This window comes from Eriocheir sinensis, chromosome 32 (assembly GCF_024679095.1).
Source record: "Eriocheir sinensis breed Jianghai 21 chromosome 32, ASM2467909v1, whole genome shotgun sequence".
Lineage (NCBI taxonomy): Eukaryota > Metazoa > Arthropoda > Malacostraca > Decapoda > Varunidae > Eriocheir > Eriocheir sinensis.
In genome coordinates this window covers 14505970-14521854 of record NC_066540.1, presented here as the reverse complement: position 1 = coordinate 14521854, position 15885 = coordinate 14505970, and the positions used below count along the sequence as shown (strand labels likewise).

General features: G+C 45.2%; 1 protein-coding gene and 1 long non-coding RNA gene across 2 annotated transcripts in view; both read right to left on the bottom strand.

Moving 5' to 3' along the window:
* Positions 1–240: 240 nt before the first annotated feature.
* Positions 241–7962, bottom strand: LOC127006210 (uncharacterized). Its single transcript, XR_007759259.1, has 9 exons — positions 4717–7962; positions 2688–4611; positions 2326–2397; positions 2091–2132; positions 1953–2048; positions 1827–1910; positions 1491–1658; positions 1340–1408; positions 241–1258 (listed from the first exon to the last, which is right to left on the bottom strand). It is a non-coding gene; the product is annotated as an uncharacterized LOC127006210 (long non-coding RNA).
* Positions 7963–9677: 1715 nt separating this feature from the next.
* LOC127006439 (uncharacterized) overlaps positions 9678–15885 on the bottom strand; it is a 25952-nt gene continuing 19744 nt past the window's right edge. Inside the window, exons 2-3 of the mRNA XM_050876390.1 lie at positions 14336–14499; positions 9678–9802 (exon numbers count right to left, since the gene is read on the bottom strand). Of these exons, the coding sequence (XP_050732347.1) occupies positions 9678–9802; positions 14336–14499 (289 nt within the window). The remainder of the gene's footprint in view (positions 9803–14335; positions 14500–15885) is intronic.

Below are 15885 nucleotides of genomic sequence, written 5' to 3'. Positions count from 1 at the left end.
GTCTTTTTTTATATATTTTTTTCCCTTGACGAAGACAGATTTATATTTTCCTCCTTTTCAGTTGTATATTAGAATGGAGATCCTTTATTCTCTCTCTCTCCCTGTCACCTTGTCCCCCCTTGATGCTGGTGTCCAACCCTCCCTCAGTAAGATAAAAGTCACAGAGATAAGATAAAGTGAGCCAGTAAAAGAGTGAACCAGCTAGTGCCATGCTGTCCTGAGAGAGGAGGAGGAGGGGGGGGGGCATTTTCCACGTACCAACCTATCTTCTGTCAGAATTACACAAACTGAGACGAACAATGACATGATAGGCTACAGAAAACAAAGATGGACAAACTACAAAACCCTTCCCTAGAAAACACACGAAAATTGAAAAATGTTTTAGGCTGTCGACAAGGGTTAAAGTACCACACGAATACATGGATGAGATGCTAATAATGTTGATAACTTTACGATAAGATCAAGACTAGGCAGGATATGCAGTTGTGGTGTGGTTACTTAACACACACACACGAGAGTTGGGGAGTGCAAAGCGTGGCAACAAAAATGATACCAAGCATAAGAGCACTGCAATATAAACGGAAGGAAACATTGTCAACATTGCGAGAAAGATGAAAGGTGACCAAATCCTGGCATTCAAACACGAAGGCCCTGGGGCATGTAACAGAAAACTTGCTTATGGTAGAGGAAAACAAAATGAAGACAGGATGTAAAGACTGGCTTTCATAACTGAGTAGTCTGGCTTTAGAGATAAGAGCTAAAAAACATCTGTGGGTTCAAACCAACGGTGGACAAAATGAAAAACCACTCATATCAGTCATACCTTAACTTTCTAACACAGAAACTTTATGTAACCTCCCATGGTAACAACCTTCAGGCCAACCACTAACATCTCTTACCAAATTTGTCGGAACTTAATCTTCATGTCATTCTAACTACAAACCTATAACCTTCAACCCAGCAGCATAATGTCATTCTAACTGAAAACCTAAGCATCAACCCAGCACCATAATGTCACTCTAACTCCAAGCCTAGGCATCAACCCAGCAGCATATCCTGTCATTCTAACTACAAGCTTAAGCATTAACCTGGCAGCATAATTTGTCATTCTAACTGAAAACCTAACCATCAACCTTGAGCATAATATCATTCTAACTACAAACCTAACTTATAACCTAGAGCATAGTGTCATTCTAACTACAAACCTAACTTATAACCTGAGCATAATGTCATTCTAACTACAAACCTAACTTATAACCTTGAGCATAATGTCATTCTAACTACAAACCTAACTCATAACCTGAGCATTGTCATTCTAACTACAAACCTAACTTATAACCTTGAGCATGTCATACTAACTACAAATCTAACTTATAACCTTGAGCATAATGTCATTCTAACCACAAACCTAACTTATAATCTTGAGAATAATCATTCTAACTACAAACCTAATTTATAACGTTCAGCATAATGTCATTCTAACTACAAACCTAACTTATAACCTTGAGCATAATGTCATTCTAACTACAAACCTATCTTATAACCTTGAGCATAATGTCATTCTAACTACAAACCTATCTTATAACCTTGAGCATAATGTCATTCTAACCACAAACCTAACTTATAACCTTGAGCATAATGTCATTCTAACTACAAACCTATCTTATAACCTTGAGCATAATGTCATTCTAAACACAAACCTAACTTATAACCTTGAGCATAATGTCATTCTAACTACAAACATAACTTATAACCTTGAGCATAATGTCATTCTAATTACAAACCTAACTTATAACCTTGAGCATAATGTCATTATAATTACAAACCTAACTTATAACCTTGAGCATAATGTCATTTTAACTACAAACCTATCTTATAACCTTGAGCATAATGTCATTCTAACTACAAACCTAACTTATAACCTTGAGCATAATGTCATTTTAACTACAAACCTATCTTATAACCTTGAGCATAATGTCATTCTAACTACAAACCTAACTTATAACCTTGAGCATAATGTCATTCTAACTACAAACCTAACTTATAACCTTGAGCATAATGTCATTCTAACGACAAACCTAATTAATAACCTTGAGCATAATGTCATTCTAACTACAAACCTAATTTATAACCTTGAGCATAATGTCATCTAACTACAAACCTAACTTGTAACCTTGAGCATAATGTCATTCTAACTACAAACCTAACTTATAACCTTGAGCATAATGTCATCTAACTACAAACCTAACTTATAACCTTGAGCATAATGTCATTCTAACTACAAACCTAACTTATAACCTTGAGCATAATGTCATTCTAACTAACCTTGAGCATAATGTCATTCTAACTACAAACCTAACTTATAACCTTGAGCATAATGTCATTCTAACTACAAACCTATCTTATAACCTTGAGCATAATGTCATTCTAACTACAAACCTAACTTATAACCTTGAGCACAATGTCATTCAAACTACAAACCTAACTTATAACCTTGAGCACAATGTCATTCAAACTACAAACCTAACTTATAACCTTGAGCACAATGTCATTCAAACTACAAACCTAACTTATAACCTTGAGCATAATCATTCTAACTACAAACATAACTTATAACCTTGAGCATAATCATTCTAACTACAAACATAACTTATAACCTTGAGCATAATGTCATTCTAACTATAAACCTAACCATCAACCCTGCAGCATAATCTGTCCTTACTACAAACTTAACTTTCAACCTTGACCATAATCTGTCATTCTTGATACAAATCTTACCTTCAATCTAGCAGCATGATCTAATGTAACTTAACCTTACCTAACCAAATGACATGCTGCCAAATCCATCCCAACTACCTCATGGGCCATAACTAATTGTATATATAATAAAAAAATAAAAAATCATATTATAACCATTAGCCCAGCAACATAATCTGAGGTAACCTAACCTGCCATAATGAGCCCACTGACATCTATTGCAAAATTCACCCTTACTCTTTGTAATACAGTAATTTTACCTACCAAATCTACCTTCAGTCATAACATTTAGCCCAGCAGCAGCATCTAAGCTAACCTAACCTATCATAACGACCCCACTGACATGTTGCATAATTCACCCTTACTCTTTGTAATATAATAATTTTACCTACCAAACATACTTTCATTGTCATATCCTTTAGCCCAGCAGCAGCAGCATCTAAGTTTATCTAATAGTCATAAGATTTAGTCCAACATCATAACCTGCCATAATGAACACACAGACATCTGTAGCCAAATTTGCCCTATGTTACTCTCCATAACAGTAATTCTAACTAGCAAGCCAACCTTCACTGTCATACCCTTCAGCCCAGCAGAATAATGTGTGCTAACCTAACCTGCCATAATGAACCCACTGATATCCGTTGCACAATTCACCTCTACTCTTCGTAACAGTAATTCTACCTACCAAATCTACCTTGCCATAACATCATATGAGCTAATCTAACCTGCCACAACTGAATGACTGCCTAGCATACTTTTAGCAGCAGGCGTGAAAAGTAGAGGAAAACAAAACCAATAGAAGCTCATTCAAATTTACCCTAACAGACCCTTCCCAATACAGTAACCAATGTTTATGCATTTACCTAACCTGATGCCCCAAACCTAGCCACTTATGTCTAACAGAAAATTCAACCATGCTCACATTTCCTAATATAGCAACAATGATTAGGGTTCTATTTACTTTCCTGGCTGGTATAACTGACGGCAAACACCTACTACATCCTGCTGTTCTGGGTGCTCGACTAAAACACAATCAAGTAATGCAGCATCGCCTATGAAGAGTTGGATTTTGCTGTGATAGATTAACCCGGTAACTGCAGGGATCATGTCTGTTAAAGGCCCCTCCCTCTAAGCGAGAAAGATGAGAAAAAATCATCACTCACGCAAACCATTTCATAATATATATCAATGCATTTGTGATCAGTTTATGCAGCATCTATTTTTGGGGGGAGGTTATATCATGGCAAAAATTTGGCCCGTCGCTGGTACACGATAAAGCCACAAATTTGGCCTGTCGCTGCTACCAGGTTAATTGGGGTATGCGTTTTGGATAATCTGATTATAGTGAATGTACAGTTTGTTATTACTATTATTATTCCAAGAGACGAAACAGGTAGAGGGGCAGAAATGCGAACACTATACGTTGCCTGTTTACCATGAGACACCGGGAAAGGAAAAATGTAGGTAAATGAAGCGATGAAAGGGAATAAAAGAGTGAGGTGTTTTGATTCAAGCCATTTCATACATGTAACCTGACAGCTGACCGACTTATTCTATATTCAAACGAGCTTCTCAAAATCTGACCACTTAACCTGACCTCACCTGAATACAGTAAGGGGTCATATTATACGACAATTCGTCACCCAAGAACACCTATTTCACAAGGCTTTCGCAGGAGTTGTGGGCATTATCAGTAGTAGTTTTATGACCCTGGTGGTAGTTTGACCCTTCTTCTGTACCATGAACCTAGAGAAACACATATTTAACAAGGCTTTCGCAGGAGTTGTGGGCATTACCAGTAGTAGTTTTATGACCCTGGTGGTAGTGTAACCCTTCTTCTGTACCATGAACCTAGAGAAACACATATTTAACAAGGCTTTCGTAGGAGTTGTGGGCATTACCAGTAGTAGTTTTATGACCCTGGTGGTATTGTAACCCTTCCTCTGTACCACGAACCTAGAGAAACACATATTTAACAAGGCTTTCGTAGGAGTTGTGGGCATTACCAGTAGTAGTTTTATGACCCTGGTGGTAGTGTAACCCTTCCTCTGTACCATGAACCTAGAGAAACACATATTTAACAAGGCTTTCGTAGGAGTTGTGGGCATCACCAGTAGTAGTTTTATGACCCTGGTGGTAGTTTGACACTTCCTCTGTACCTTGAACCTGAAGAAACACATGAGAACCCGACTGACCCCCTCTTTGACCGTTAGAAAGAGATGATGTGAGAAGCAAAAGTGTCTTGTAATATCGATCAGTAAGGTCTCTGATGCTGTGAGAATATCGAATGAATGAGTCTGCTATTCTAATTTATGTAGTTTGATACATGTAAGCTAAAAGCAGTACGATTAGTTTTTCATTTGTATCATTTAGTTTTTATCAGCATCCAATGACTTAACCGAGTCCTTGGATGCTGGAAGACTGTGGTGAACGTCCAAGGCAGTGTTGTTCTAATATGTGACACTCGACGCATATAAGTTTCGGGTTACATAATTCTGAATTCACCTAAATTGGTATCTCTATATATCTGACTAGTGTGACCTTGTCTAATGCAGTGACAATTACGTACATTTGTAAACGAATGGCCGTATTTTTACATTCAAATTTGCACTTTCTGAAAAACTTATTAATTACGTAACATTGACGAACTAAGAGGCGAATTATTACACACACACACACACATAAGGTTTGTATCAGAGCGTGTGTGTGTGAGTATGTTAGTGTGTGCGTAAGATGATGAAATGTGATGGTGATGAAAATGATAGGACAACTTTGTGAACCAATTGGTGTGTGTGTGTGTGTGTGTGTGTGTGTGTGGGATAGTGTAGCAGCAATGTGACAGCTGTGTGAATGTATCTGCCTAAGTGTACATGTATGTGCGTGTATGTGGAGGCGACTGTGTGTGCATGTGTAGACGTATGGGTGCAGGTGGGTGGTGGTTGTGTAAACATCTGTTAGGGTGTGTGGTTGTCTGCTAGCCACATACACGCACACACGTACACACCACCACACACACGCACACAAGAGGGGGCGTGGCGTGGGCGTACGGGCGGCGGGGCGGGGGTGAAGGGCTGCCCCAAAACACACCCCATAGGCTCTCACCCCTACGCCCCCACACCCCTCCCACGCACCCCATCCACACATGACCCGGAGCTCCGACCACATACCCCCCCCACATGCCAGGCGGGGCATGTGGGGGGTGGGAGGGGTGCTATGTGGACTATCACCCCATCAACACACCCCGGGCCGCACCATACACCCCACCACGGCCACCACAAGCACACTCTCCCACATTTTCCCTCATCACACCCAAAATCCTGACTTCCACGGGGTAAGGGGTGTCCCGGGGGCTGCATGGAGGGTTGGTGCACGCGCGGGGTGTGGAGTGGGGTGCGTGGGGGCCGTGTGGAGGGCTGAACTTACTCAAACAGTGGAGGCCTGGTGAGGGTGCCGCGGCTGGCCTACGCAAGATGGCTGCTGCTGTTGCCGCCGCCACCACCGCCACCGGCCGCATGGTGTGGTGGCAGGGGCTGATGGGTAATGCCGCCGCTGATACTGCCATCTACCGGCCACATCCCTAACACACCCAATAACACGGCCAGGCACACACACGGACTCCTGTTGTTACGGTTACCACTACTACTGCCGCCTTCTACTATGCTTCTGAACAAGAGGCTGACATGTTTCAATCTAGTCTCGTATGAATCTCTTCCACTAACACCCAACCCAATGACACACACACACACACACACACATTGACTCCTGTTGTTACGGTTACCACTACTACTGCCGCCTTCTACTATGCTTCTGAACAAGAGGCTGACATGTTTCAATCTAGTCACGTATGAGTCATCCTCCTCCTCCTACTCTTCTTCTGCTTCCTCCTTTTCCACTAACACCCAATAACACACACACACACACACACACACTCCTGTTGTTACGGTTACCACTACTACTAATGCTTCTTCTGTACTTCTGAACAAGAGAGTGACATGTTTCAATCTAGTCTCGTATGAGTCATCCTCCTCATCCTCCTCCTCCTCTTCTTCTTCTTCTGCTTCCTCCTTTTCCACTAACACCCAATAACACACACACACACACACACACTCCTGTTGTTACGGTTACCACTACTCTATTTTCTCTTCTCTCTATCTTCATTTCCTTTCATTCTCTGTCGGTATTAATTTTTATATTCGTAATCTATATCTATCTTCTTTCAATATCTCCATCCTTCCTTCTAAACAAGAGACTGACATGTTTCAATCTAGTATCGTATTTCTCCTCTTTCGTTTCTGCTTCCTCCTCTCCCCCTAACAGCCCTGCACCCACGCTGACCCCTGTTATTACGGCTACCACTGCTACTACCGCTAATGCTTCTACTATCTTCTTCGTGGGTGTTTTATGGGGTAAACAAGAGTCTGAAGTGTCTGAATCTAGTCCCTCGTAAGGCCAAGATCTCTTCTATAGAGCTTGCGTAAGGTTCCTCCTCTTCCTCTTCTGCCTCCTCCTCCTTTTGCTATTATTAGGCGTATATACAGGAGCCAGACGTGTTTTGATCTCTCTCTCTCTCTCTCTCAACACCATCCACCACCTCCTCTTCTACATCTTGAACAGAATATAATAGTTTTCGAGTAATCTCTCTCTCTCTCCGTTATACTTCACCATCATCTATTTCCTCCTCCTCCCCGTCTTCTTCCTTTACCTCCTCCTCCTTCTACCCGTCTTCTTCCTCTACTTTCCCCTCTTCCTCCTCCTCCTCTACCATGACCTCTCCATACAACCCTACCTTCCCCACTCCTTTTTTAGTTTCGCTCTCTAAGCCTCCTTCAGTTACCCCTCATAAAAGAGAGCATAGAAAACGGACTATATGGAGAGAAACCTAATACTCTATACGAATGAAGAGGATCGAGTGAACAATTGAGGAAATAAAGGAGTTAGATAATATAAAGAAAATAGAGTAAGAAAATGAACTAGATGTAAATATTGTGGAGGAAAATAGTTAAATGAAAATGAAAATATAAGGAAAATAAAATAGAAGTCACGTAAATGCTATTGGGGAGACTAAAGTAAAATTGAGTTAGATGAAAATATAAGATGAGATGTGAAAACTATAGGGGAAAATAAAGTGAAATTGAGTTAGATGGAAATATAAGGAAAATATGATAGAAAAAAGTTAGTTGAGGAAAATAAAGCAAAAGTGAGTTAGATGGAAACAAATAAAAATAATGTGGAAAAAAATGAGTCAGATGTAAATACTATTAGGAAAAATACAGTGATATAGAGTTCAATGAAAATATAACGAAAATAATATAAAATTGTGAAAATATAAGGAAAATAAAGTAAAAAGGTGTTATGTATATATAATGATAATAGAATAAAAAGTTTAAAGAAACTATAAGGAAAGGAAAGCAAAATAGTGTCAGATGAAACCATATTAGGGAAAATAAAATTGAAAATGATGAAAATGTAAGTCAAATAAGGAAAAGGCGAAAATATAAGGAAAATAATGTATAAAAGGAGTTAAATGAATATAAAAAAAATAGAATAATGCCTTTGATAAAAATATAAGTAGAAAGTAAAAATAAGTAAATATCAAATAAAGTAAAAGGCAAATATATAAGGAAAATAATGTATAAAAGGACTTAAATGAAAATATAGAGAAAATAAAAAAATGCCTGATAAAAATAAGTAGAATTAAGTAATGAAAAGTGATCATAAGTAAAAAATATGAAAATACATGGAAAATAAAGTAAATAAAATGTCACAATATATAATAAAAGAAATGGTTATAAGAAGAATGATATCGAGATGGAAGGAAACAAAGAGAGATGCAAGAGTGAATATTAACAGAAGGAAGAGACAGATGCATAGCTATTTTTATATATATTTAAAGTTACTTCTATACCCATACCCGACACCCCGAAACCTATAGTGCTGCCCCCTAGCGCTTGATAAAGATAAACAGCTTTATAAATACCCCCCCCCCCCCCCCCCCCCCATGGAGAAGTGTCTGCCCACAGCTTCCTCTCCTCTACGTGAACATATATTATGCTCTCTCTCTCTCTCTCTCTCTCTCTCTCTCTCTCTCTCTCTCTCTCTCTCTCTCTCTCTCTCTCTCTCTTTCCTAATCCTCATATTTCTTTCTCTCTCTCTCTCTCTCTCTCTCTCTCTCTCTCTGGCTTTGTGCACATTTGCTTCCATTTTTTTCCTATACTCATTTTTCTCTTTTCCATCACCTCCATCCTCTTCATTTTTCTTTATCCTCTCTATTTTTTCTTCTTTTATAATTTCCATCTTAAGTTTTCATTCCTCTCTTTTCAACTACCCCCTCCCTATCTCTCTCTCTCTCTCTCTCTCTCTCTCTCTCTGGTTGTGTAGTGCTTTTCCCATATTTTGCTTTCTTCTTTCTTCCTATCTTTATTTTCTCTTCTCTCTATCTTCATTTCCTTTCATTCTTTGTAGGTATTTATTTTTCTTATTTGTCATCTATATCTATCTTCTTTCATTATCTCCATCCTTCCTTTCTCTTTTATCTTTTCAACAGCCTCCCTTCTCTCTCTCTCTCTCTCTCTCTCTCTCTCTCTCTCTCTCTCTCTCTCTCTCTCTCTCTCTCTCTCTCTCTCAGCATTATTAGACAGTATCACCATTTTTATTATTATTGCTTTGGTAGTAATGATGGTATTAGTAGTGGTGGTGTTGGTGGTAGTAATGGTGGTGGTGGTGGTAGTTGTGGTGAGATAGTGGTGATATTATGCATAGTAGTCTCTCTCTCTCTCTCTCTCTCTCTCTCTCTCTCTCTCTCTCTCTCTCTCTCTCTCTCTCTCTCTCTACTACTACTACTACTACCACTACTACTACTACTACAACAACAACAACAACAACAACAAGAGTACTCACCGCTGCTGTGTGTGTAGCCGTTAATGTGTGCTGTGGCGGGGGCGGCGGTAGGGGTCGGCGTGGGGGAGGGGGGCCGCTGCTGCTGGGGGGCTGTGGTGGGCGTGGTGGGGGCTGTGGTGGAGGTGGGGGTGGTGGATGGGGGCAGCTGGAACACGGAGGCCTCTGGGTTAAGCACGGCGCCCACACCAGTCGAAACCTGTAGGGGGTGAAAAAGGGGTGGTGGGGTGAGATGGTGGGGGCGTGAAAGGGGTGATGGTGGGGCTTAGGAGGGTGTAGATGCTGTAGGTGTGTCAGGGTGGAGTGGGAGAGGTGTATGGTGCGGGTGAGCTGGTGTGTGTGTGGGAGGGGTTAGGGGTGAAAGGGGTGTGGGGTAAGATTGTAGGGGATGGGGTGAATTGGGGTGGGAGAGTTGTATGATAGGGGTGAAATGGTATGGGTGGGGGTTGAAAGGGGGTGGGGAAGGAAGGGGGATTTAAGAAGAAAGGAGTGGGTGTGTGATATGGCACTGGGGAGAGGGAGGGAATTCGTGTGATGGGGGTGGGGGAGGGAGGGTCCAGTATGTGTGTGTGGGGGGGAGGGGGGGAAGACGATATAAATATGTGTGGGGGAGGGGAGGGAGGTGAAGGGGGTGCTAGGAAAGGTTAGGTTAGTGGAGATGGGGTTCATGAAGGGAAAGGAAGGGGAGGGAAGGGAAGGGAAGGGAATGGAGGGGAAAGGAAGGGAATATGGAAGGGAAGGGAAAGGAAAGGAAGGGAAGCAGATGAAAGGGAATGAAAGGAAAGGAAGGTGAGGAAAAGGAGGGTAATGGAATGGAAGGGAAGGAAACTAAAGGGAGGAGAAGGGAAGGGAAGGGAAGGGAAGGAAAAGAAAGGAAAGGGAAAGAAAGAGAAAGGAAATAAAGGGAAGGGAAGCTTAGGGAAGGGAAGGGAAAGGGAGGCAAAGGAAGGGAAGGTAAGGAGACCATGGGGAAGGGAAAACAAAGGAAACTGAAGGGATGAAGGGAAGGAAAGCAAAGGGAGAGAAACTGAAGGGAAAGATAGCATAGGGAAGGAAAGGGAAAGGAAGAATAAGCAAGGGAAGGGAACGGAAGAGGGGAAAAAAAGGGAAGGAGGAAAAGGTAAGATTAGGTTAGGTAAGGTGTTGAGAGGGTTGGGGGAGGGGGGGGGGGAGGGGTGATTTGAGACTGGTGTTGGGGGTTTGGGGAGAAATTGAGGGGAATGGAATAGACAGCAGGAAGATTAGAAGTCGGGGGGAATGGGGAGAGAGAGAGAGAGAGAGAGAGAGAGAGAGAGAGAGAGAGAGAGAGAGAGAGAGAGAGAGAGAGAGAGAGAGAGAGAGAGAGAGAGAGAGAGAGAGAGAGAATCTTTTCTTTCCGGTTGATAATTCTGATAACAGTAATAATAATAATAATAATAATAATAATAATAATAATAATAATAATAATAACAAAAATAATAATAATGTAGGCAATAAATAAAACCAACAAGATGAACAGAAGGAGAAAGAAGAGGAAAAGGAAGAGGAGGAGGAGGAGGAGGTGGCTGGCCGTGCCACCCAAATCTAGCTCCATGGTGCCACCTGTTCATCAGCTCGTCCACGACTCTCCTCCAGCACGAGGCGAGAAGGGAAAGAAATGATCGATAAATAAAAACATGCACACACCCACGGTGTGTGTGTGTGTGTGTTGTTGTCCCGTGCCCTGGTAGCCACACACACACACACCTTCTGTATTAGGAAGCACGAGGGGGCCAGCGCCGTGCACACGTAGGCGGCGTCAGCGTCCAGCCAGCCGGGCAGCGGGTCCTGGGGCGCCGCGCCCCCCACGCAGCACCACTCAACGCCGCCAACTCCACCAGCCGCCGCCGCCGCCGCCTCCACCCCAGGGGAGACTGGCGACGGCGGCGGCGGCGGCGCCACCTCCAGCGTGGTGGTGGTGGGGTTAATGTTAGTGGTGGTGGTAGTGGTGGTGGGGAGGGTGGGGGCGGGAGGAGGCAGGGCCCGCTGAGGGGGCCTGGCGGGGGGCGGGGGGTGCAGCAAGGGGGGCCGCTCCCCGCCGCCGCCCCGCCACACCGCAGTGGCGGACACGGGTGGCGGCGGCCGGCGCCTCAGGGCCCGCCCCCCGCCATCACGGGGCCGCCGACCCCCCCACACCGCCGCCCCCCCGCCCCGCCCCCGACACTGGCACCGCCACACACTCGCGGCGAGACTCAGCAGCCCATGCCGGGCACACGGGGCACGTCGCCCCCCGGAGCACAGCCACGCAAGCTCCGCCAAAAACGACCCCGCCCACCCTAGGTGCGGGAGGGACACCTAGGCTGCCGCCCAGCCTGGCCACGCGCCCACACGGCCGGCCTGTCTGCCTGCCTGCTGCCGCCCCGCACGCAGCACAGCCCCGACCTGCGGCGCCCGGCTCTGTCCGCCCCGCACAGTCCCAGTGTCCGGCACTCTGCCTGGCACGCCGCCGCCTGCCGGGTCACGCGCCTACACCTTGTAACCTCACTGTACTCTACGGCTGCTGCTGCTGCTGGGGCTGGTGCTGCTGAACACGAGGACACGTCACCCCCACGCCCACGCCAGCACCCACGCCACCTGCTGCGCGCACACACACACACACACACACACACACCAAGTAATAAGCACATGCAAGCACGCACAGGTTCAACGCCATGAACGTGTATACAAAACAACCACCCCTGCCACGTGTACACACACACACACATATATACACACACACAAACGTTTTCCAGTCTGTCACCAAACGTTTCGAAGAGTGAGTTACAGGGCGGGGAGGGAGGAGAAGGTGTCATGAGAGATGAGGGAGGGGGATTGAGGGGAGGGAGGGGAAAGGGTCTTGAGAGATGAGGGTGGGGGATTGAGGGGAGGAAGGGGGAAGAGTAGGGGCTGGGGGTAATGAACAATGAAGTGTGGGGGGTTAGATAAGGGAAGGGAGGGTGGTGGATGTTACAATATGGAGGGAAATGGAGGGGAAAGAAGGGATGGGGAGTGTGGTGGGTGGATGTTACAATATGGAGGGAAATAGAAGGGAAGGGCAGAGGATGGGAAAGAGAAGGGAAGAGGATGGGGAAGGGAAGGGAAGGGAAAAGGAGGGGAAGGAAAGATGAGGCGGAGGAAAAGGAGGGAAAGGACAGATATGGGAGGGAAGGAAGGAGGGAGACAAGCTAAAATATGGCTGGAAAAGGAGAAAAATGAAGGGAAGAAGGGCAGGGAAAGGAAGAGGAAAGGAAGACGGGAGAAGGAAGGGAATTTAAGGAAACGGAGGAAGGAAAAGGAAAGTGGAGGAGGAGGAGGAAGAGGAAAAACACCACAATATGTTAGCTAAGTGGAGAGAGAGAGAGAGAGAGAGAGAGAGAGAGAGAGAGAGAGAGAGAGAGAGAGAGAGAGAGAGAAACACACCCCCTACACACATTGGGGGAGGGGGGGGTGATGGGGAAAAAGAGAAGGGGGAAAAAAGAGGATGGGGAATGGAGGGCAGGGATGGGGAAAGAGGGGAAGGGAAAACGAGGGTCATACTACCACAGTCACCCCCTACAATATGTCAGTGTAGGGGGTAGAAGGGGGAAGAGGGGGAACACAACACGACCCCCATCCCCACTACAATATGTTGAGTATGGGTGTTAGGGGAAGGAAGGGAGGGGAAAGAGGAACACAACCCCCTCATCCCCTACAATATGTTACCGTAGGGGGGATGGGAATGAAGGGAGGGGAAGAGAGAGGAAGAAAGGGAGGGGGAAAAGGAGGGGAAGGAAGGGGAAAGAAGAGGAAAACGACCCCCTCATCCCCTACAATATGTTACCGAAGGGGTTAGGGAAGGAAGAGGGGAGGGGAAAGGAGAGAAAGAAAGGGAGGGGAAGGGGTGTTATGGGAAGGAAGGGAGGGGATGGAAACAACTCCCTCATCTCTACAATATGTTAGCGGAGAGGGGGGGAAGGAAGGAAGGAAGGGAGGGAGGGGAAGGGGTGTTATGGGAAGGAAGGAAGGAAGGGGAAAGATGAAGGAAGGGAAGGGAAGGGAAGGGAAGGAAACAACTCCCTGATCTCTACAATATGTTAGCTAAGGGGGGTGAGGAAGGGAGGGAAAGGGGTGTTATGGGAAGGGAGGTAGGTGAAAGATGACGGAAGGGAGGGGAAAGGAGGGGAAAGATAAAGGGAGGGGAAGGGAAGCAAACAACTCCCTCATCCCTGCAATATGTTAGCGTAGGAGGAGGCAAGAAGGAAACATATGGTAAGGGAGGGAAGGTGGTGGGGGTGCAATATGGTGGGGAGGGAGGGAGGGGGGAGTGCAATATGGTGGGGAGCGCGGGGAGGAAGGGGGGAGCTTCTTATAATATGGTGGAGAAGAAGGAGGGGGAGGGGGGAAGGAAGGAAAAAATGGAGGGAAATCCGGTGGGGGGGGGGGGGGAAGGAGGAGGAGGAAATGATTGCAAGTTGGGGGGGGTGGAGGAAGGAGTAACCCACACACACACACACACACACACACACACACACACACACACACACACACACACACACACGAACACACAGACACAATATGGTAGGAATTCAACCCGGTCAAACACTCAAATTAGGTCATGGTTGGGATTATTGGGGAGGAGGGGGGAAGGGGGAGGGAGAGGGAGGGGGAGGCACCATATGGCGCGCACACACACACACACACACACTCTTGTCAATATGGTTCAGAGGAGTCAGTGGGCGGGTGGAGCTACAGAGACGCGCACACACGCACGCACACGCACACTGGGGGGGCGTGGGCGTGTGCTGGGGTGTGTGCGGGCGTGGTGGTGGGGGTGTGGGCGTGGGGGGGCGGGGGGGCACCACACACCAGCTAGCCACAGACACACCTCCGTTACCAGGTCGGACTGTTCGCGACAAGACTCGGATTGATACTGAGCTAGAGAGGGAGAGGGAGAGAGAGAGAGAGGGGGGGAGGGGGGTGCGCGCGCAATCTCTCTCTCTCTCTCTCTTCCTCCTGCTCCTTTCTCCTCTTCCTCTTTTCCCGTTTTTTAATTTATATTTATCCTCCCCCCCCCCTCTCTCTCTCTCCACTTTTCCCTCTTCCTCTTATTTACGTATTTATTTATGTGGAATATAATAATAATAATAATAATAATAATAATAACAATCTTTCCCATTTCCTTCCCCCTTCACTCTTTAAAACCCTAAATATATAAGTTCACGCCCTTTAAATGTTAACTTGATATGATAACAACAATAATAACAAAAATGAAAAGATATTCTCCTCTTTTAATTCTTTTTACTCTCTCTCTCTCTCTCTCTCTCTCTCTCTCTCTCTCTCTCTCTGTGTGTGTGTGTGTGTGTGTGTGTGTGTGTGTGTGTTAGGGTACTTGCTCCACCACCACCACCATCACCTCCACCCTACCCTACCCATCCTCGTATGAATAGGAGGAAGGAGGAGGAGAGAAACGAAGACTCCCTCCCCCTCCCAACCTTCCTCTCTGACCTTTTACGCCCACGCCTCCCAGTCCCCCCCACCCCCCAAACGCCTTGCCTCCTCCCTACTCCCTATCACCTTCATTCACAGTTTCCTCTTCTCCTTTCTCTTCTCTTCCCCCTTTCATTATTTCCTCTCCTCCTCCTCTTCTCTCTTCTCCTTCCCTCCAGTTCCATTATTCTTCAGATTTCTTCCTTCCCCTATCTTTCCTCCTGTTCCCCCATTCATACTTCCCTCTCCTCCTCCTCCTCCGATCTTCTCTCTATTCTTTCACTTCTTCCCTCTTCTTCCTCCTCCTCCTCCTCTTCCCCCAATCTCCATATCTCTTTCTTCTCCAACCTTTCCCTCCACTTTCTCCTCCTCCTCCTCTTCCTCCATTCTTAAAGGTTCTTCCATCTCCGACCCCTTTCTTTCCTTTCCATTCTCTCTCTCTCTCTCTCTCTCTCTCTCTCTCTCTCTCTCTCTCTCTCTAAACAATACGTAATCGGTGTAACATTTTCTTTTACACCAAATCACGAAAGAAAACGTAAGTAAAATAAACTTTTTACGCATGACTAAGGAAAATAGTATTAATAAAGTTGTTGTAGTAGTAGTAGAGGTGAAAGTAGCAGTAGTGGTAGTGGTGAAAGCGGTAGTGGTAGTAGTAGTGGTGGTGAAAGTAGTAGTAGTAGTAGTAGTAGTAGTAGTAGTAGCGCAAGTGGTAGTGGTAGTCGTAGTAGTGGTGATAGTAGCAGTAGTGATATCAATAGTAGTAGTAGT